Source organism: Ambystoma mexicanum, chromosome 3p, assembly GCF_040938575.1.
Source record: "Ambystoma mexicanum isolate Mex_15411 chromosome 3p, UKY_AmexF1_1, whole genome shotgun sequence".
In the NCBI taxonomy this organism is placed as follows: domain Eukaryota; kingdom Metazoa; phylum Chordata; class Amphibia; order Caudata; family Ambystomatidae; genus Ambystoma; species Ambystoma mexicanum.
The window spans coordinates 188237586-188261762 of record NC_090925.1 but is presented as its reverse complement, the minus strand read 5'-3'; the positions used below and the strand labels follow the sequence as shown (position 1 = coordinate 188261762).

Sequence of the window (24177 nt, the reverse complement as noted above, 5' to 3'; positions counted from 1 at the left end):
TCCAGACCAGAGAGGGCAGGAAGAAGGACAGAACAAGGACAGAACAAAATGGCCAAAGGACAAGCAAAAACCTTATGGCACTACCATTTTAGGGTGCTAGCCACCTTTAGTAGCCATTTACGGTAAAGGCGAAAGTGTACAAGTAAAAGTACAAAACACAGTAGAAAAATATCTGCTACCACAGGCTCATCCTAGGCACATTGAAAAAATAACCAAAAAGCCATTACGGAAAAAGATAAGGATACAAAGTATCCTAACCACTTTAAGGTGATGTGTGCAATTATATTACTGCAGCACAAGAGTTATTTCACAGACATCAAGTGGCATATGGAAGGCAGGGTTGTTTCCAGAAGACAGAAGGATAGGTTGATTTCCTTACTATGTCTGCCTAGTCCCGATCTAATACTAGGGTGCGATGGTGGGCCGCTTAGCTAATAGGGACAGGAAAAGAGGGTAAAGAGAAATTATTTTTGAATAAACATTTACAATCTTAAAGATTGTTTTAACCCTGCTTGTCCATAGCCACTCACATCCACATATATAAATACATGAAGAGAAAGTGTATAAAAAAGAAACACCTATAGCATTCCTTCAGCAGTCTATTCTGGGTACGCAGTAATTTAATATCCCATAGACTAGCTGAATTGTCCTAGGGTAACTTTGGTTTAAAAACAAAGATACAGACGCCCAAACAGGGAAAAAATGCCAAAAGAAGTGGCAAACCCTGTTGGGATTGACAAAGACACACATCCACGCTTACTGTCCTTAGAAGCTTAGTGTAAGACAGAGCATGGGAAGAGTAAAAGGTTGTTCAAAGTGTAGGTAGGTTTAGTATAGCCTCCACGATGTCGCAACTACCGTCTATTATTGTCTTCATTTTTTGTGTCTACTTGTGATAGTCCGTTGGGATAAGGAATGGTGGCCTGGCCTAGCGGCTATTCTTATGTCGCGGGTAAACCAGACACCTGGTGGGGGCTTATGGGGCGGGTGAGGTTTGGGGTATGTTGTTACACTCATTGTTATCTAATTTTGTCAAACTACTAGGCTCAACTCGCGGGAGGACGGAGGTGGGCCCATCGTCCCCAGCCGTCCCAAACCCAGGGAGGGGAAAAAGTTACATAGATGCATCCGAAACTCGGTTCCAATATCCAGATGGTTCACACAAACCAAACACTGGAATATACCGGGTTTAGAAACTCTCCCCACAAACGCTCCCTAGTGGTAAGGGAATTCAATCGTCTACAATTACACTTTATGTTCCTTCAGGAAACCCATTGGGTGAGGGGACGGGAACAGACCCTAGGGCGAGAGCAATTCAAGAAGTCTTTCACGCCTCGGGCCATAAAAATAAAGGGTGTCGCCATTGTGGTTTCCAGGGAGGCGCATTTTAAACATCCAGCGGTTTGTAAAGATCCAGATTGCCGCTACTTGAAGGTCAAAGGGGAAATCAGGGGTGCCAAGGTCACAGTTATCTCCAATTACTGTCCCCAACGAGGCCCAGGGTCACTATTGGGAGGGAATCACACCCAAAATCATATCATTCGCTGAGTGGGCTCTGATTGTGGGGGGAAACTTCAATATGGTCCTCCACCCAGAGGAAGACAGACAAAGCGAGTGTTCTCTCTCCAACACCCCCCAGCAAAGACGCCTGGCCATCCACTTCCAGAAGGTTAAAAATGAGCTGGGGCTCGTGGAGACACACAGGACGGCCCAGGGACGTGCACCCCTATTCACATATTTTTCGAAAGTACACGCCACATTCTCTAGAATCAACCACATCCTAATGGACGCCTCTCTATAAGAAAGGGTAGCCGAGTTCTCGGTGGAGACCATCCCATAGTCAGACCACGACCTGGGGAAAGTGCTGATGGGGACCCCCCCCGATCCTAAAGACAAATCGAGGCCAATATTATAACACTTCACTCCTCTGAATATCATGGAGACAGTTCGGATGCCAACAGTTTCCTGGACTCTCTCCCGAGCTCACCCCTCCCCCCCCAGAAAAAGCAGAGCCAATGCAAGCACCCATCACCCCCCCAGGAAATTATAGCCACCATTAAGGGCATGAAGGGAGAGACCACTGCGGGCGACAATGGGTTTACAGTAACATTTTACAAATCATTCCACTCCACCCTTGCCCCCTTCATGGCTAGGCTATTCAACTGAGTTCTAGAGTCGGGAGCCCTGCCCCAGTCAATGTTAGCGGCCCTCATAGTAGTTATTCCCAAGGAAGGCAGGGACCCGGCCTAATGCTCCTCCTTCAGGCCCATTCCACTATTGAATATTGATGTGAACATCTTAGCGACACTCCTGGCCAATAGCGTTTCAGTTATTATAATAGTGCAGAACCTCCCCCTCCTGATGTACGGGGACCAGGTGGGTTTTATTCCCGGGAGTCAGGGAGCGGACAACATCAGGAAGACCCTGGACCTTTTCCACAAGGTAACACAAAGAGGACTGGGAGCCCACCTAACATCAATAGATTTGGAAAAAGCTTTCAACCGCGTTGAATGGCCCCACATGCACAAAGTACTTCAGAGGATGGGACTGGGAGAGAAGTTCAGGGGATGGATTGCATCCTTATACAGAGGTCCAACAGCGAGGGTAGCGGTCAATGGCTCCATCTCTTCTTCCCTTCACCTCACAAGAAGGACTAGGCAGGGTTGCCCCAGCTCCCCTTTAATATACGCCCTAGCCATGGAGCCCCTAGCCATCGCTATTAGAAGGGACCAGGAATTAAAAATTAAAGGGTATTGAATGCAGGGATCAAGTATTCAAGCTCTCCCTCTTTGCCGATGATATTCTCTGCTACTTACTGCAATCCTGCCCCGTCTCCTATCACAAATTCGAATTTTCATCAAATTCTCGGGCCTGAAAATAAATCTCTCCAAGTCAAGTGCCATGCCCATGGGAGGGGAGGACCAAGAGGAGAGTAGTAAGAAAACAACTTGTGGTATGAGACTCGAGAGTGAATCCATTCGGTATCTGGGTATCGCTCTCCCCAGGTATCTGAAATCCCTCTTCGCTCTCAACTACGCCCCAATCATGGGGAAGATCAAAGCTGATTTACCTTATCCTGGTTTGGCCGAATAGTGTCGAGTAAAATGAACATTCTCCTGTACTTGTTCTCGGCCCTCCCCCTCCACCTGCCAGACTTTTTCTCGACACTCCAGGGCATGGTCCAACAGTTTATTTGGAGAGGGAAAAGGCTGAGAGTAAAGTATGCCACCTTGACTCTCCCTAGGGACCTAGGGGGATTTGGCCTCCCAGACTAAGCTATCTTTCAAAGCATCACAGCTTCGGGTGATGATGGAACACTTGAGGGATGACATGGGGACCTACTGGACATACATGGAGGACATTCACACATACCCCAGGAAGGTAATAGACCTCCTGTGGTCCACATCCAAAGACATCCCCTCCCCACATTGGCAGTTCTCTGGGCTCTGTGGAAACACAATAAAGCCAACTTACTCCTCTCTAGCTGGCATTCCCCCCTGACTTCACTGTGGTGCCCTCCTCTTCATTTGGGTAAGGTAGGACTCCGCATTGCACAACAATGGTCGGACATGGGCCTCGAGAGAGCAACTATTCAGAAATAACAGCTTCATTGACTACGAGTCATTACAAAAAGCCATGGCCCCGTCCCCACTCTCAATATTTGATTACCTACGTGTCAAAGGCTTCATGACCGACCACAAGTGGTGTAAGGAGCTCTCCTGACCCCTGTTCCCCTTTGAGAGGATTGTTGTAGAGTCCCCCAACAGGAAGAGAGTACTCTCCAAAATGAATAGATCTTTGACCACAGCTGACCTTGCAGGTGGAGAAAACTTCAAACGCTTTTGGGTGGATAAGGTGGGGGAGGAGATTGAAGAAGAAACCTGGGGTACAATATTTAAATTGATGCTGGCGGGGTCCTTCTATACGTCCGGAACGGAACAGAACTTCAAAATTCTGCCTGCCTGGCACCTTCCATCCGCTAGGCTGTCTAAAATCTTTGCAGGGGTCTTGCCTCTCTGCCAGAGGGAATGTGACCAACAGGGAACATGGTACCCCATGTGGTGGTTCTGCCTGACCGTACAAATCTACTGGACTGAACTGTTGAGCTGGATCAAAGATATGGTTGGCTTCTCACCAAAAATGCATCCCATTGAACTCTTGCTTGGTGTTCCCTCCCCTGGCGACGAAACCCACAACTTTCCCAGAGTAGTGGAAGCCATGCTGAGGGCCGGGAGGATAGCCCTATCGCAGAAGTGGAAAAGCAAAGCCACCCTGTCCAGAAACGAGTGGCTCACCAAACTGTGGAGGATCTACACATGAAAAGATCTCGGCAATAGCTTCTGACAAGATGGACACCTTCGTGTTTGAGTGGGGAGCAGTGCTACTAAGGGAAGATGCTATCACCCTAACGCTTTGAAACCAGGAACCTTTCACCTTGATTGTGTTTGCTTTTTTATGTTCCTCACAAGTCTGTTACTACGTTCAGGCTCAAAAGGGGCGTTAGAGACTCCTACACTTCCTGTAACAATATGTTAATCAATGTACGTTGATCCCAGCTTGCCAGTTCCTGTATCAATGCAATGTTTTGACTTGGCTATTGTGTTTGTCCCTGCCAGATGACCGGGCCTGGTAGCTACACCGCGGGGAGTGAGTAAGGGTGGGTTAAAATGGTTAACGTTATTACTGGTTCTGTACTTCTTTACAAAGCACTGTTTTTAAAATGCCTAATAAAAACTAAAATTAAAAAAAAGCATGATTGGAGCTCTTTAAGAACCTGAGAGAAGGAAGTGGGACTTATATTTTGCCCTGGCTTTCATTTGCTTACAGAAGGGGTTGGCTTTAGCCCCTTTGAACTTCTCTTTGGCCATTCAGCCAGAGGCCCCTTGGATCTGGTGAAGGAAGGTTGGGACAACCCTTACACTTCATCCACCTTAAATGTAGTGGATTATGTGTTGGGCCTGAGAAAAAGAATGGCTCTCCTGATGGCAGAGGCCGATGACAAGGAACAGGCTTGTCAAGCACTGGTATGACCAATAAGCCTTACCTGTTCATTTTCCCCCATGCCCAGTAAGTACGGATCATGAACCATATATGGCCTAGAGCATTGCAGGACAAATGGTTAGGACCTTACAGAGTTGACAATCGACTAGGTGAGGAACTATTTAGTGGGCCTGGGGTGCCCCAAATAGTCCCCCAAAGTGTTCCCCATAAATATACTGAAGGATTCATCCCTAGGAATAAATAATGGGAGCCCTGCGCTTGGCTTCAGACAGGGGAAAAAAGAGTCAGAGTCTCTCCCTGATCTCTTTTTTTAAAAAAATTAATTTCTAGAGCACCAAAGCCCAAAGACATCCAGGCGCTATCACAGAGAAAACATTAACACAGAAGTAGCCAAGTAGCCCTTCAGAAGGCTCCATTGAGGTTGCCAAATTGTCCCCTTAACTGACCCTGGAACAAGAACAGGTCCAGCCCTTGCTTAGGCAGTTTGCCTCCTTGTTTTTACTAACCCTAGGACTGACACCCTGGTGTCAGTACAACATAGATACTGCAGACAGTGTTCCTAACAAGTCTAGGAGTTACATTATATCATACATGCTGAGGTACCATATCGAGACAGAGGTCGGAAAGATGTTGGAACATGGGGTGATATAGACCTTGAGTAGTCCTTGGTCCAAGCCAGAAGTCTTTGTCTTGAAAGCAGGTACCTCCGAGTTCAGGTTCTGTTTGAATTACAGAGCTCTTAATGCAGTCACCAAGGCAGTTGCCCGCCCCTTACCATTAGCTGATGAGTTGGACAAGCTAGGTGCTGTCTAATACCTTAGTAATATTGACCTTATTTCAGGCTATTGGCAATTAGTCCTGCCAGATAATGCAATGGAGAAGACTAAATAGTCCACACTTGTGGGCTTTAACCAATTTAGGGGGATGCCTTTTGGGTTAAAAATTCAAATGTACCTGCACAATTCCAGAGGTTGGTCAACTATCTCCTGAATGCACTTGATGAATTCTGAATGGCATATCTTGATACTGCAGTTCCACTTTTGGGACACCTCCAGATTGTATTGCAGGCACTCCACCAGGCCCACTTGACCATCAAGGCAACCAAATTTCAGATTGGACATGGATCCAATCTGAAATTTGTGTCAGATTGGACATGGATCAGTGAGCAACATTGGGCATAAGTTTGGTGGGGCAAGATTCAGCCTCCACATAGCAAAATACAGGTTGTACTAGACTGGGAGAATCACACAACCGAAACTGAGGTGAGGGATTTTCTAGGCCTCACTGGGTACTACCGGGATTTTATGGCAAATGATGGCACCATAGCTGCCCATTTGACTGTTCTCAGTACTCCAAAGAAACCTAAAACGGTCTTTTGGTCTGAGGAGTCTGGTAAGGTCTTTCAGGGCTTGAAGACCTCTTTGTGCCAAGGCCCTATTCTCACGGCACCTGACTATCTTAGACACTTTATAGTACAGACTGATGCCTCTGACACTTGAGTAGAATGCTGATGGTCTGTCCAGGATGTATAACCGACAAGAACAAGAGATCCATCCAGGGGTGGAAGAACCCTTTGTCCCCTATCTGGCTGTGCGGGCGGGGGCGAGTGTTAGGAAAGATTTTCCTTTCGCATGCTTTCCCTCCAGTGACATCAATGAGACACCTCACTTTTGGCCATAGTGTTAAAAAACGTTCCTGACTTTTGGAGGTAATTGAAGCATTTTAGTTTCACTTTCCTTGCTTCGCTAATCTGTTTTGGGGCACTAAATCAATTTAAGAGAAATCTGTTCTCCATAGTAAAATTCTCAACTTGTTTTTCTCTGAACGCATCACAGTCTGTGAAGTGCGGTAGAGACACTGTCTCTATAACTTTGGTATTGGTAACTTTGTGGTTACTTGCATGATGTTCTAGGATGGACTGGGGAAGTGGATACTATTTTACCATTTTCTTTTTTATAGGTCTTGTGCACTTTTGAATTTTACTGCCTAATGTCATTTAGAGTACCGTCTGCTCTAAAAGGGGAGTGCCATGATATTTTCCCTGGTTCTTTGAGTTTCCGTATATGGTAAGTCCCTTCAAGGGAAAAGCTCCCGTTTTCGCAGACAAAGTGGTGGTCGGTACGTGTTGCTGAATGTGGGGTCTCGGTCTATCTGGACCCAGTCCACATCCATGACTGAGTGCGTCTGTTGCTGAGCAGATGTAGTGGCCAGAGCCGTCCAGGATCGGTGACAAATCCTTACCATTGGTGGGGTGAGGGCAATTCCAGCCTCAATCCTAGTAAAAGGAGGACTTACGCAGCCATTCAACAGATCATTGTTGGAGCCAAGACCCTTAAGAGCAGCCCACTGAAGACCTGGACCACTACATACGAACAAAGGAGCAGGCCCTGCATGGCTTCCGTTGATGCAAGAAGAATGGAAATTCAGGAGCCAGGCCTCTGTAGTATAAGATGAAGATCCTCCATGATATGATATATATATATGATATGATATAGCATTTATAACGCGCCTATACACTAGTGTTTCAAGGATGCACTTGGAATGGCAATGACTGCAGCAAGTACTTGGAATGACAATGACTGAAGCAAGGTAGACCAGAACAGAGCTGTTCAACCCACCACTTGACACTACCGAAGGCTCAAAAGGCATGGATCCATGAACAGGGGTCGAGAGGGATTGTTCCCGCCAGTCCAGGGGTCGAAGCACCGATGAGGGCCTTTTTGAGATCAGGACAGAGGAACAGGGCTTCACCGGGATTCCATTGGCGTTGGTCTGCAGGAGTCGTCCTCAAGCCGTCAGTGGGCTGCACTTCTTCGTAGGGGTCTTAGCTCCAACAGTGATCTGTCGGATGGTTGTAGTAGTCCTCCTTTTATACAGGATCTGGACTGGAAGCTCACCCAGGTCCACCAATGGTAAGGATCTGCACATTCAATTATGGCCACAACAATTTACTCAGCAAGAAACCGTCACACACTGGGAAGTGTACTGAGAGCAGGTAGTCCCAACCCACACACAGACAAACCACCCTTATCCCAGGAAGGCAGTAACTTACCGTGGGAAAGACCTTCCCGTATATATGGCAATTGCGGACCTGAGAGAGCAGGAAGAAGGCCAAATTAAAATATATCCAAAAGGACAGACAAACCCTCTGGCATGGCAATCTTAGAGTGCTAGCCACTCGTAGTATGCGGTACATGCAAAAGTGCACAAGTAAAAGGGTAACACACAGTGAAGAAATATCTGCTGCCACCATCCTATCCATGGACACTTTGTAAATGTGCAAAAGGCCATTACAGAAAAAGTTGAACAGATTCAAAGTATCCTAAACTCACATGACTCTAGGGTGATGTGTGCAATTGTAACAATAAAAGAAATCCATAAAGATAGACAGTCGGTAAGTACTGATAGTGTTATGGGCTGATCAGATTCCCCACAAGAATTAGCAAAATGACAATGGAAGTAAAGCAGAAGGCTTTACTTACCTCCAAAAAGTCAAGTCAGGAGTCAAACAACACTAAAAGAGTCTCATAGACGTCTATAGGAGGGAAACGGCACAAATATTATCTTTCCAAACAGTTATTTAAAGTATCAGCCATCACAGGGCCTAAAGCACGTGCTAAGACAACTCTATCCAGGCTCAATGAATAAAGTCTGTGGTAAGACAGTGAAGCATAGCGTATGCCACCTAAGGCAGTGGATAAAGTAGCCATCACTCAGCGATATGTCCAGAGAGAAAGAGAAATAGTCATGTGGGGCTTTTGTGGAAAGGAAAAGCGGTTTACTCACCTTTTGCATGCTCCTGATAAAGTGCTTGAAATTCAGCTGAGCCCCAGTGCTAAAGGCATCCACGTAACCTTGAACACTGTGAGAGCAAGCCAAAATGGAGTAACAGCAGGAACAACTGAACGAACAATGGTAGTGCCCAGCTCTGGAGAACAGTATTGTAGAACTGACAGAAAATGTTTCAAAGCAGAACCGCTAAACAGACTATATTTAAATAGGCATTACACAAGAAATATAGGTCTGCGTGATGCGTCCTAAGGGTACCAAGTGGAAGGAACTAACTGATGTACAGAAGACCGGGGCACAGCCTGCAAATAGGCTTCCAAATTATTCTTAAGCATTACAAGAAATGGTCCAATTCAGACAATATGGTTTGGATACCCCAGGAGTCCGAAGGAAGGGGAACATGTTGCATCAGCCTGGTGTTTCCACCTGTAGAAGAAAGGAATATGAAGAAGGGAAAAGGGGAATGAAAGAACAAGTAAGGGAGAGAGAAAAACAAATAGCAAGAGTGGCGGACAGATCTAGAGAGGACAAGAGACATTGTGCTTGGGAGGGGGGTGGGGAGGAGACCAAGCGCCTCCAATGAGCACCCAAATCCAGTCCTATACATTGCAGCCATGTTCACCTGCATAAGTTGGTGGTTGAGCTCCACCTTATCCTGTGCCAGAGCCTCACTCAGTGCTCCCATCTTCCCTGCCTTGTCTCGGATATCGGCTGCTTCTGCCTTCATCCGTGCCTGGGTGACCATCAGCTCTGCATTCGACTGCTTGGCCTGGCAATGAGCATAAAACGCAAAGAAAGTTAGAAAATATGGTGGTCCAAGCACAAGATATTGTCACTTATCAACTTCCATAAGAGGTGCAGTGACTTCTACCCCAAATAGAATATAATCAAAAATCAAATCACTTGTTTATTTCAGATATTTTCCATAAAACAATGGCTTACAAAATGGAAACGAAGCAAATATATAAAAATGTGAACTACATGATCACGCTATTTAAAATGCTATTCGATTTAAGGGATGTGCTGCTAAACAAGAACTTTTTATGTTATTTATTATTATTATTGTACAACGCAAACCTAGCTCAGAAGCAGCAGAGAACTGTATCAAAGGATTAGGGTAGAATTTAACACAGAACATTGTTGAGGGGCAGGCAGCAATGCAGTAGTATGTGTGTTTTTACACAAAGCAATGAAGACAGTAGCACTGTGTTGCGTTGCAGATAGTACCCAATAGCTGGGGAGTAGCTTGGGAGTCTAGCTAATGTCAAGGTGCAACTGAAATAGCCAGATTTTCCATCTCTTTCCAGAACAGTAGGGACCAGCCTGGATTGATACTGCGATGGAATTCCATAGGACTGGAGTCTAGCAGAACAAGGACAGTTTCCTAGTTTTCTCCTGCAGGCCAGTTTAGTTCCGAGATTGGCAAGAGTCCTACTGTACGTATGTCATGATCTGCCAGAGGCATTTAACTTCGCCACTAGGTATGGTGGTGTGCCTGCAAAGATAGCCTTGTAGGTGAAACAGGGATTGATAAGAGGATCCTAGCTGGTAAGGGTAACTAATGCAGCTCGGATTGCTTAGGGAGAGATGTGGTCAAATTTGCATGCTCTGGTGATGATGTGCGCTGCCGGATTGTTTGCCGCTTTAAGTGTGGGTAGAAGCTGTGTGTCTGGAAGTCCTGCTAGAAGCGCGTTTTCCTCATCTATGTGAGAGATTACCAGAGCCTGCAAAACTGTTCAGAGGTCCTGGGGCGGCTGGGAGGGTTTGATGCCTGGCAGCTTGGTCCTTTGTAGTGTGAGAAACCTGAAGGTGTCTCACCTGCTAGTCCCTGGGAATCTGTCATTCAGGTGGCTAGGACACAGCCATCACTTTTGTATCCAGTTCCTGGGGGTGGACCAGTGCTGGAGGATCACCTGGGTGAGGGGTCTTCGGGGAGTGGGACACCAGATGGTGCGACGCAGCATCCCCTTCCCTGTAACACCTTTACCCCATCCTACCAGGTAGGATACTTAGGAACTCACCCCTAGCCTCTACAAGGTTACATGTCTTTCCATCGATTTATTTACATCGAAAGTATAATCCATCAAAACTTTGAAATGTTTTCCATCGAAACACCACCAACATAATTAAAAGTGCATATTCATTGAAACCAATTAATCGAAACACACTGCAGGTTCGATGAGACTGTAACTTGTTAAGAAAGGACCTATACAAGCACATCAGGAGAAGTGACAGTTGCTTATAATGGTGCTTTCACATTTACCGACTATCCAGTGAGACAATAGTATGGAATACGAAAGCGTTTCAGTTATTATAATTTGATAATAATACTGGTAAGTTATACATTTAGAATACAAGTTTTGACATTAGACATATTATACTGCGATAACTATCAAACTAAATATGTTAAAACTATTTCTCTTTCATTTTCAAGTCAGTCACAATGACCTAAAGTATTGATTTTGTGGTATCCAAAATGGGGAAAAAACAATTGGTTTTTAAGGGATATACATACAACAGAGAAAAACAAATGAACCCAAAATTGTACTGGAAATGTACCGAATACTTCACAAACAAATGCAAAGACAAGGCAGTAACGCATGGTGATAAAGCGTTCATGAGGTGGAACACAACCACTTACCCGATGGTACGAAAATTATGGTTAATAAAAACCATAACTCAAATGAAAGAAAGGGCTAAAGAAAATGTAGATGAAGCAAGTGGATCAGTAGTAAAAGGTGTGCGCGCAAATCTTCCATTTCATTTGGCTGGTCAAATGTCACATATCAAAACATTGCGACGAAAAATAAGTAAACAAAGACAAGTACAAGCGAAATTTCCAAAAACACCTGAAACTTTTGCAGAAATCTATTTACCACCAGAATTAAAAGTAACGGAAAAAAATGATACCTTCTTATTATTCGATAAAGTCAAACCATCAAAAATTAATGATATTTGGCACATCTCGAAATATGGAATACTTAAAACGCTCAAATATGGCATGTAGATGCAACCTTCAAAGTGTGCTGTAAACCTTTTTCGCAATTTTACAGCATTCACGCAATGATCGAAGAGTCTCCTATTCCTTTGATATATGAACGAATGCCAAAAAAATCCAAAGAAACATATAAACACATTTTTAGATTAATTCAAGAAAACATTACCCCAAAAACACCACAAATCATGGTTCTGGATTACGAGATACAACAAAACAAAGCCTGTAATAACATTTTCCGATCATGTAAAATCCAAGGCTGTTTTTTTCACTTCACACAATCAATTTGGCGTAAATTACAGAAAATTGGGATGCAATCAAGGTACATTGAAGATTTAGAGTTCCAACACAACATCAAATTATTGTTGTTCATTAGCTTTTGTACCAGTTAATCATGTAGAGGAATATTATGAACATTTAACAGATTCTCAATTTTATAAAGACAATGAACAATACTTGGAATCACTGCCAGATTATTTTGATAGTAATTGGATTCGACAGTTAACAAGAAGTTGGTTGAGAAGGAGGGCAAGATTCGATTAAAAATTATGGAATCGTTATGAATCAGTATTAAATGGATATGCCAGAACAAACAAAATTGAAGGCTGGCAAAATGAAATAAATCAATCCTTCAAAATGAATAATCCAACATTGTTGTCTTTTCTTATACATTTAAAATTGGAACAAGCGAACCCGGAAATGCAAATAGCCCAGGTTATTATCAAAGGAAAAAACAAAAACACAGAGGAAAAAGCATAGAGACACAGAAGAAAGATTAAAAAAATGCATACTGGAATTCGAAAAACAAGACAAATTAACCTATTTCAACAGTGTTGCATTTAATATAAAATGTTAAATTACCAGAGAAAGGACTTACCAATGCACTCTGGATACCAAGAATCTTGTACAAATTCCCAGATCAACAATCTGAACCTTCATTATCCAAAGGAAAATCCACGACAAAAACAACAAATTCCAATAAATCCACAAGACAATCCACAAAATAGAAGCCAAAATCCAGTGAAATCCACAGGCAAATTCATGAAATTGAAGCCAAAATCCAAGTGAAATCCACGGTTGAATCCAGGAAATAAAAGCCAAAATCCAATGCGAAATCCACAGATGAATCCACGAGAAAAAACCCAAAATCCAGGAAGCCATGCAAGGTGATGAAAAAATATTTTGGCCCAAAAATATATCTATATCTACATTAACAGTTATAATATTGAACATTGAATTAAATTAGAATTCTGTTATTTCATTAATTATTAAATGTTACAATGTTTTTAAATATTAAAAAGGTACAATTCGATGAAAAAAGTTCTATGAAAATTCGTTTCGATGGTATTGCAAATCGATTAATACATTTCAATAGAAAACTATTCTATGTAAATTATTTCGATGAAAAGACTGCATTGACCCCTTTACAACACAAACACTTTGCCATGGACAGCTTGTTATGAGAGAAAACGTATTAACGCCTGAGCTGTATAACTGACATGTCCCAATACAATGGTTAGGCAATTACTGACCATCACACACACCTGACTTCCATTACACTTCCCCACATGGATAAAAGGCAGCAGCAGTTCAAAGGTGGCATTTTAACATGAGGAGAAAGAAGGCGAAACAGAAGGGGATCGCAAAGAGTTTCGTGCCCAGGACAAGGAAACGTTGCTTTCACAGAATCTCGAGAATACAAAGCCTAACACCAGGAAACCAAGACTGAAGATTCCTGCATTGTAGGTCTGAGGTATCCGGGACCCTCAAACGTCGATAATCAAGGCGGGGAGAATTGCCTGCTCGCGTGGTACTAAAGCAGCGCAAGTGAAATCAACACAGCTGGTGAGTTGGGGAGACCAATACCAGACCGGTCTGTGTTGAAGCTAAGGTTACAAATGGCAACATTGTATGTTGAGCACTGAAGCAAACAGTGTATGAAACGCAAGTGATAACCAACGTGAGTGATTGAACTTTGAACCCAAGATAAAGTATCCAACTGAGAATTGACAGTTGAAAAAGTGGCAAAGAACTGTGCATCAAAGTGGTCCTGCGACGGGTCAAGCAAAATCCTGTGCACAATCGAAAGTCTTTGATGGTGATACTGCCAAGAAAGTTGATGACAAAGTAGATAAAGTTGGTCCGATACAGAATGAGGGCGATCAATTGAAAGCATTTGGGTTAAATGAAGTTTGTGTTAGAGTGAATTAAATTGGTCCAAGCCCCGCGGAGGGAGACTGATTGAACATTGTGTTAAAACGGATCTGAACCCAGCTGAGGGGGATCCGGAGTGAACCTTGAATCACCTGAGAAATTGGATACATGAAAATCCTACAAGCATTAAGTTAAAGGGGATCTGAGCCCGGCTCAGTGTCATGAAGTCAGGGGCACAGGCATGCAGGGGGCGCATGCACAAGAGACCTGGGTGGACATTGTCCTGGCGCCTTTGGCGCCAGGCTCATGAACAAAAGTAAACAAGAACATCGGAAGAAAGCTCCCGCCTACCAGATTGGAGAAAAGGTGTGGTTAGCATTCAAATATATAACCCAGAAGGGGCCAAGAGCTTTCCGGCCAAGATACCTGGGCCCCTATACTATAAAGTCCATAATCAATCCTGTCGGCATAAAAGTGGAGTTACCATCTCAAATGAAAATTCACCCCGTATTTCATTTCTCTCTCCTCAAACCAATTAAATCCGATAGACGGCTTAGTTCTCCGTCAGAGCCCGAAGTAATAGATGGAGAACCAGAATATGAAGTCAAATCCATCCTGGACTCCAAGGTGGTTCGATCAAAATTGTATTACCTAATTGACTTGAACGGTTACGGACCTCAAGACCGAACTTGGGAACCCAGTGAACACGTCCATGCTCCGCGTTTATTCAGACAGTTCCATCGCAATAATCCCACCAAACCAGGACGGGGAGGAGAACCGCCCTTGAGAGGTGCCTTGAGGGAGAGTGCTGTCATGGTCATGAAGTCAGGGGCACAGGCATGCAGGGGTCGCATGCACAGGGGACCTGGGTGGACACTATCTTGGCGCCTTTGGCGCCACGCTCATGAACAAAAGTAAATAACATCCATTTAACACCAAAAAGCTTTTATTATCGACATAGCACTTCAGATGCATTAACCTTGAAGATTCCATCCATTAAGCAGGATGCATTAACTTTGAACATTCCATCCATTAAGCAGCCCCAAGTGTATTCTTGGGTGAGGCTGCTAATGGATTGCCTTTGCACGTGCTCACTCTCTAGGAGTGGCAGGGTGTGGTTGGTAAACCGGCCCTAATGGGCGTGCCCACGATCTTAGCTATACAAGCTGCCCCGATCCTCAAGACAGACGCTTCACGTTATTCTGCACTTGCAAGCAGCGTAACACTCGCCGTCGCCTGAGGTCAGACTTACCTTTGAAGATCCTGTACGTCTGAAAGAAGAAACTTTGAAAAGCAAAGAGACTTGGGCACAGAAGGCTCTGATGCTAATGTTTTCCTAATGATCCTGTACGTCTGAAAGAAGAGACTTTGAAAAGCAAAGAGACTTGGGCACAGAAGGCTCTGATGCTAATGTTTTAACTGCACCCTCGTGCTAGAAAGGCCAGAGACTGTGCTAAGCTCGAGTGGGCCGCCTTGTCCCATGCTGAATACATGGGAAAGGGAGGCCAACGGCCCGACTATCCTGACATATCATTTCTTGAACACTTCTTTCTTTTACATAACATTGTTTCCCAATACTATTTGTATTTAGAGGTAAGGATTAGCAATAGGTTTATTAGTATTGGCCATTTTATTTTGACAAGACCCCACTAGGACTGCGTTATTACTTGATGGTTGTAGTTTGCTCCCATCTTTAGATTTAGGATTAGATAGGCGTTTTTCAAAACCGTTTTTTGAAGTTCAATAAACACCCTTGAACTGTGGTCACTTGTGTCTGTCTTACTGTTGATACCATGCCTTCCTTACAGTAGCTATGTGTTGTTAAAATGATAGGTTGCTGTCCACAATGAATCATAGATTTCGCTGAGTTGGTCAGTTGTGGAGTAAATCAGACCAAGTGCATAATGTTCAGACACCTTCGAGTGAGAGCATGCATGGCTGGGGGATCTAGGAGGATGAATTGTATCTTGGCAGGGTCAATTTTAAGAAGGTGCTTGACATCCATGTTTGAATAGTAGCAAGGCCTACACAGGATGGGTTTTGTTCTTTGGACACCTACATTTTAGGCATAGCTTGCATATTATTTTACTGGGGTGTTTGAGTTGGTTAGGAGTGCACTGAGGGGTTCCATGTATAGACTAAATAAGACCGGAGGGAGGGTTGAGACCTTGCAGACATCACGTCACGTGGAATTGTGCGGAGCTTCGAGAACCAATCTGGATAGACTGTCACCCAGTTAGGCATGAGGGTAACAATTTTAAAGCCTATTTTATGAGTCTGTAGCGTGCAAATGTTTAATACATTTTCCAGTGTACATCATTGCTCTTCAACATTGTTTCATTTAACTTCCCAACCATCCCTTTGCCCTCTCCCACCCTGAAGTTGGTTCAGTCTCTTCCTCCCTTTGCCTTGTTGTGGTAGATTATAATATGTCCAAGATTCAAATCTTATGTGGGCACACCTAGTTCTTGAACACATTCCTCAAACGTCTTGAGTGACTGTCAGGGATACATGTCCTTTATTTTCTGACATCCTACTCTTTCCCATTTCTTAAATGCCTCTTTTTCCATTCCTGGTCGGAATTCTGGATTTTCAAACATGGGACAAATTAGGGAAGGCTTCATCGAAAGTGCTCCCCTTTCCATTGCCCTGTTCCAACTCTCCAGTCCTACCCCCATTATCTCACTAATCCTAGTATTTGGATGTCTTTTCATTTTGTTGATCCACAGGAGTTCCCTCGATCGCCCTATCCTGTCTTACCCACATTTTATTCCGATCACCCCTCAACCATTCTCTCATGACCCTTAATTGAACCGCCTCGTAATATCTCAAGAAGTGTGGGAATGCCATCCCCCCTTATGTCTTGGTACCGGGATTGTGGCCATTGCTACCCTTGGAGGTTTTCTCTTCCATATGTATGGCGTAAAGGCCCTATTCAAGTATCGGAAGAAGGTTTTCGTGATTCTAATGGGCAGTGCCTGGAAGTAATACGCCTGGAAGTAAAGCAATAATCTAGGGAGTATCACCATCTTTATTGTTGTCATCCTCCCCCCACCAAGTAATATTGAGCGGGTTCCATTTCAACAAGTCTGATCTGACTTTACTTAATTTATTTTTAAATCTGTTTATTGGCATTTATAGGTGGCATACACTTTTCAGCATCTCAATTTGACATCTTTTTCATGCAAGCATATAATGGTAGGTCAACAACATTTAGTAATTTTATAACAAAAACAAACAACTGACAGTCTACTCCACAGTAACCGGTTTTTGTTCTTTTCCTTTCCCTTTGTTTCCCCTTTTCGGGTGCTAAGCAGTTTGTCCTGAAGGGATCCTGGGCTTGGTATGCCATTACATTTGCAGGGTGTGAACGTTTGCAGGCCTGGGGTTATTAGCTCATAAGCCAAGCACTCAGCAGAACCTGGACGGTCCAAGTGTGGGTGTTATTCTTTCATGGGGGTTTGTCGTCTGATGGGTGGAATACATCCCGGATCAGCGACTTCCAGGCCTCATATGCTGGGCTTGGGTCTTCCCCGGCTCTGGACACACCGTCCCCCCCATACTCTGGTTTCAGCCTCTGCCCAGTGTTCCTTACACCACCAGGTATATTGTGGTCCCCCCGGATCCTTCCATGCCACTGCGATGGACCTTTTGGCCAGTATACACGCCATGTCCATAAATTTGACCAGGTGTCTAATTTTGCTTATTCTTGGGTAGGCACCCAGAAGGCATTCTTTCGGTGATCATTTGTATCTTGCCACCCCAGCGTTTCTGCAAGTCTGTTCTATCCTGGCCCAGAAACCTTGTGCTTTCAGACACCCCAAAACATGTGCAGCATCCCCGCTCCCTCCGAACCACACCATGGGCATAGCGGGCGAGTGCCTTTGTAAAATTTAGCTATTCTGCCCGGTGTCATATAGGTCCTATACAAAACATTCAGCTGAATCAACCTGAATCTAGAGTTTCTGGACACCTCTCAGGGGTACACTAGGATTCTCTCCCATTCCCTCTCCGTTATGCTGGTTCCCAAGTCAGTCTCCCACCACTGTTTCAGCGCTGCGCTCTTGGGATTGGGCCTATCCACCAACTGACTATAGAGCCTGGACACTGGCCTCCATCCATCCCCCAGATTATGGAGTAAATCTAGCATTGGGTCTGCCGTTCGCTCCTCAGGCCATTTTTCCCACGTCTTCCATGCTATCCTCCTGGTCCTCTGGTACCATAGAAATTGACCTTTGGGTAACCCTTCTTTCCCTCCATGGCTTCAAACTCCCTAAAGACCCCCTTCCTCATATGTGTCCCCACCATGTGTAGATGGTGCATCCTTCCCATTGTCGCACAGTCGCTAGGTCTGCTCTATTCACACAAACGTCTGCAGCAATCGGGGTCTTGGGTGAGTAGGGGTGCACCCGTCCCAATAGTTTCAGTGCCCTGTTCCAGACCCTCCTACCCAGAGTTACAATCATTGGGGCACTGCCCAGGCATCTCAGTGGAACCCATAGCGTTTCTTTTAGGGCGGCAGGCGCCACAAGCTGCTTTATCAGTCCCGTTGCTGAGGTGGTCTCATCTGCAAGCCACCTTGCCACAAAGCTGTGTTGAGCCACCAGTTAGTACCGCTCTAGGTCCGGTAGCTACACCCCTCCCTCCTTGTATGGCAACTTAAGTGTAGTCAGGGACAGTCTATGTCTAGTAGGGCCCCAGCGAAGCTCCCTCAGCAGCTTTTCCAGTAGGCGAAAGAAAGAGGCTGGGATGTAGTAATGTACGTTCTGAAAAAATTATATGAACCTAGGCAGAACAATCATTTTAGTTATAGCGACCTTACCCATCACCGATAGCGGTAGTTTGGACCAAAATTTCATGGACTTCCTGAGTCCTTTCACCGCCAGTTCAGTGTTACCCTTGTGCATCAGTTCAGATGTGTGCCAGATGTTCACTCCCAGGTATCTAAACTATTGTAGCTGCCAACTGAGCCCAACTCCCGGGAGTTCCTCTACTGTTTTCCCAACCAATCCCGCCAATAGGAATATGCAAAGATTTCTCTCTGCTAAATGAGATCCCCGACACTTTAGCAAAATTTTCCAGGACATCCAGAATCACTGCCACGTTCTGACGTGGGTCCCTTACATACAACAGTACGTCGTCAGCATACAAAGACACTATGTGGTGCGCCACTCCAACTTTGATTCCTGCATCAAAGAATTGCTTCCTTAGGTATATCGCTATCGGTTCCAACTCCAAGATGTAAAACATTGGCGACAACGGGCAGCCCCGTCTAGTACCCCTTTGGATGTCCCAGGTTGCTGACACTGTTCTTCCCATTTTCACCCAAGCCACTGGTGTTACGTAAAGCAGTTTCAACGATCCAATAAAATATTCACCCAGCCCAAAAACCTCTCAACACAGCAATCAACCATTCCAAGTATATAGAATCAAACGCTGTTATGGCGTCCAATGATACCATTTGCGTATTGCTCCTATAGGCCTGCTGTTTGTGCCATTACATGCTGTAGTCTTAAATGTATTGCTGTGTTTCGGGCCAGAATAAACCCATTTTGGTCCCCATGCACTATGGTCCCTATGACCCTGGACAGCCTCTTAGCCAGTATGGTCGTCAATATTTACCCGGCTTCGGAATCGGTACTACTAGTGTCATCCTCATAGATCCCGGTAGCACCTTGTTCGCATATGTCTACTTGAATACCTGGTGTAGGACCGGTGGAAATTCTGAGCTATATGCCTTGCAGAACTCAAGGGGCAGCCCGTTGCTCCCGGGGGTCTTGAAGTGGCCAGAGATGTAATCACTTCACTAATGTCTTCGGCCGTTAATTCCCTCTTCCAGCATTTCTCGCTGCATACTATCTAGCGTGGGGAGGCCAATTTCCTCTAGCGTGTCTAATATATCACTTTGGAGTACCAGTGTGTCTTGGTTGTACGGTTGGGCATAACATTTCCTGAAAGTTTCATTGACATTTGCGCCATGTGCACAGTCCCTGTTTCATCTTTAATTTCTGTGGTCAGGTGACTCGGAGTTTCCCTGGTGCACCATCACGACAGCAGTCTACTCGGCTTATCCCCCTCCAAGTGTGCCCTGAAAGTCTTTGCGATGTAGTCGAACTTCGACAGTCTCGCACTGTGACAGCTGTCCCCGAGTATCGCCAATTCTAGCTCTGCTTCCCTCTGTGGTCTCCACCATTCTAATCCTCTGCTCATCCACCTCTATGTCATTCCTCAGATGCCGTCCGATTCCCCCTGCACTTGCAATGGCCTCTCCCCTTACCACAACTTTCAGAGCCTCCCAGATTTTACCCCATTGGTCCACACTCCCCACATTGTTACCTATATATTCCGGAGCCCCTCCCTGAAGGCACCGTCAGTCAGGGCATCTGTTGCCATGCGCCTCTGTGGTATAGGCGGTCTAGGGCCACGCATTCTCCAGACCATGAGCAACGGCGAGTGATCCGATATTGATCTGTATCTGCTGATTCTATTTGCGGTAGATGTGTCCTGCCTACCAGCAAGTGATCTATTCTAGTGTAAAGCCTGTGAGGTGATGAGAAATAGGAGAATTCCTTGTTCTCCAGGTGCAGCTCCCTCCATACTTCCGCCAGATCCAGATTTTCTATTACTGCATTCAGGGGCGATGAGCACGTCTGTACCCCCTGCGCCGGGTGGGGTCCCGGACACAGTTGAAATCTCCTCCCCAAATGGAGAAGCAATCACGGTGAGGGGCCAGTTTCACACTCAACCCATTCAGGTACGCTGGGGTCCCAGAGTGCCTATGGCCATGGATTATCTCACAACAGAGTAGGGCAGCCGTGCATTTTCTCCCTGTGCCCATGCAGCAACAGTGCCCGTTTCAGCGGGTCTTACCTTCCTTGTCCCATGCCTTCAGTCATCGCGCCTCTCAGCTTGTTTTTTCGCTGCGCAGGGTTTTGTCCAGCAGCTGGTTATATTTCCCGCTGACACTTCCTTCTTTCCCTCCTGCTGCTTATGGTTTGCGCGATGGTTTCGTTCCGCCTGCCTTCTTCCTATTGCGACCCACATTGTTTTGTTGGCTTTTCAGGCTGTTCCACCGCAGCCGGGGTTCTTCTTGTGGCTCGCCTGCTTCGTGGCCCCAGGGCACTGCTGATCAGAGTTATCGGCGCAGCCGCCTGTACACGTACCCTCACCTCGGCGCTGCCTTCTCACTACCTCTCCTGGGCGTGCTGGACCGGCCAGTCTCCTGCAGGACTCGGCTTCCTCCTCCGGACCGGCCCCTGGTCTCACATAAGGGTCCTGTTGCCTGCCGGCGTCTCAAGTAGCTGACCCCTCCGCAGCAGAGCAGGATCCAGAGGCAGCACCTGACACTCTGTCTGCCTGCAATTTGGCAGCCGCACAGCTCGATAACTCCTACTTCACGCACTCAAGCATTGGGGCTGCCATCCATTTTGCTTGCCTCAGGGGCACCAGTTTGCGGTCTTTGTTTTCCGGGATTTCTGTTTTTGCTTCTATTGCTGTACGTACTAAGGATCTTGGCCAGGATCTGGACGGGAGCTCTGTGTGGCACGTCTATACACCATGAGCTCAGGCCACGCCCCCTCCTGATCTGACTTTACTTAATAACTGGATGTAGTTCGTTTCATACAAGTGTTCTGTTCTTTTGGTAAGTGTTACCCCCAGATAGGCTATTCTCTTTTCCACTTGTCTGTTTCTAATCTATGCATTACTTCTGGGTCTTTTATTAATTTTTAGTCCTGCTATCGCCCAAAACTCTTCTAGTTCTCCCGTTCATATCGTTAACAAGCTTTCTGGATTCGATAGAGCGACTAACATATCATCTGCAAAGGCGCTCGTTTTATGACTTTCTCCTACCATTAATATTATAATTCTGTTAGCGAGAACTTCTGTATATAGTTTAGCATCTAAATTTATTAGAGCTATTGGACGGTATGACCCTGGTAATGTTGGGTCTTTCCCTGGTTTATGGAATACTACCAACGTAGCTCCATTCATCGATGGAGTTATGTTTCCTTTATTTTTGAATGTACTAAACAATCTCGTAAGAATTGGAGTAAATATGTCGCTATATTTTTTATAGAAGCTAGCTAGGTATCCATCCGGGCGCAGAGCTTTATTTTTTGGAAGACTTTCTTTTTTTTTTTTACCTCCTCTTCCCATATCTCGTCCTCCAATTCTGCCTGCTCTTCTTTCGTTATCTGCGGAATAGGGAGACCCCTTAACTACTCCTCTTGTCCTGTTTCCGAGCGGTTATCAAAGGGATATAATTTCTTATAATATTCCCTAAAAATGCCCCCCATTTCTTCACTTGATGTTTTGTCCTGTCCTAAGGTTATTCCGGAGTATTAGGATTGTCTGGGCCCCCTTTATTTCCTTTATTTGTGTAGCTAAGTGTTTATCTGCTTTATTTGCTTTTACATATTGCCACTGTTTATCTAGTAACACTTTCTCTGCCTTTTTTGTTCTTAAGTGTCGCCAACTGTCCATGGACATGTCTCATGGCCTTCTTTAGTTTATTGTTTGGGGCTTATGCAATTTCCCCTTGTATATCCTTTATGTTCTCTGCCAGGTCTTTTTCCCCACTGTCTTCTCTGTTTCTCTTTCCCTGCTTTGAGCGCTTTTAGATGCCCCCTCGTTACAGCCTTAAAATGCATCCCAATTTGTTTCCTGGGGGACTTCCTCGAGGCATTTTCTCTAAAATATTGCTCTATCTTTTCTCCTATTTGTATCTATTAGGTTTATCTAGCGCTTTAATCCAAAACGCTTCCTGTAAAAGGTCCTTTGGGAATTTCCAGTTCCAGAGCCTCCCCTTCTTATTACCCCATTCCAAACTCATCCACAGTGAGGCGTGATCTTATAGTGAGATCGTCCCCACATTTGTTTCCCTTATTTTCCCTAATAGCCCTATCAAGGCCCAGATGCAATCAATCCTTGAGTTAAAAAAGAGTGTACATGGGAGTAGTTTGTGTATTCCTGTTCTTGTCCTCGGAGTACCCGCCATGTATCATGGAGAGCCTGTGTCGCCATCTTTCGTTTTAGCACTTTAGATGGGGCTTGTATTTTTGGTGATATATTCCCGCTCATGTCTTGTTCTGGGACCCATGCTATGTTAAAATTACCAGTTAGAATTGTATCCCCTTTCGCTAAACTCTCCAGTTTTTACATTACTTCCCTTATACACCCATCCTGCCCCGTATTTGGAGCATATATTGATGCTAATGTAATGGTTTGGACCCCAGGACTGCAATCAAGAACACATATTTTCCCTCTTTGTCCACTACCGACTCTTTAATTTGTATTTCCAGCCTATCATGTATGCTATCAGGACCCCTGCTTTCTTTTTCCCGCATTTGATTGCTATAATTGAGTGCATCACCTTTATTTGTATTTCTATTTGTCTACTTTTCTTATGTGTGTCTCTTGGAACAGCAGTATTTCTGAGTTTACACCTCGCAAAAGGTGTTACATTTTCTTCCTTTTGACTGGGGCATTTTGCCCCTGTATATTGTACATCAACACTAAGTTCCTTCATCAGGGATTTCTTCATCTCCTCTGACAATGTCTACCAGTCTAATATTTTCATTTTGCCCACTTACTGACCCCTCCTCCCCTCCCCGTTCCCCAACTTATAAACCTCAACTTGTAAACCTCAACTCCCTCCTCCCAACTCCCTCTCTGCCCCCTCCCCTTTCCCTGAGGAGGGACCAGGTTCCTACGAGCGCTCGGACAGGGTGTCCATCGAGTTCAGCCTTCTTTCCATCCCAGAGATATCATTAGGGAGATTACTAAACCCCACTACCGGGTCCAAGAAGTGCCCTTTCTTCCCTTCCCCCTGGGCGGCCTTCATATGATATGTGATATTATTTTACCCATTCTTCCTGGGTATTTCTAAGTCCATTCCTCCTCTAAGACAAAAGTATGTAAGAACAAGGAGGAGGAATGGACTTCCTTTTAATTTAACCAGTCCATACTCTACTCTCTCTCATGTCACTTCCTGTCAAGGATTCTTCTTTTGCTGCTCTTCATCAGATAAGCAGCACTATCATTGCTCTTGATTCAGTTGGCTCATAGAGTATGAGCCCTCCCCCACAACCATTGTCCTTTGAAAACGAATACTAACCAGAAACGAAGCATCACCGCAGAATATCGCAAGAAGAAACCAACAACCCAATTGAAAATACCTATGGGTCCCTGGTAAAGGGCCCTACAAATCAAACCACAGAGTCCCAAAAATGACTGTG

The 24177-nt window shown here is 45.0% G+C and overlaps 1 protein-coding gene across 1 annotated transcript in view; it reads right to left on the bottom strand.

The window, feature by feature from the left end:
* Positions 1-24177, bottom strand: part of LOC138580226 (centrosome-associated protein CEP250-like) — a 1782457-nt gene that overhangs the window by 1129182 nt on the left and 629098 nt on the right. The window contains exon 15 of the mRNA XM_069650593.1: positions 9413-9559. Coding sequence (XP_069506694.1) covers positions 9413-9559 — 147 coding nt within the window. The remainder of the gene's footprint in view (positions 1-9412; positions 9560-24177) is intronic.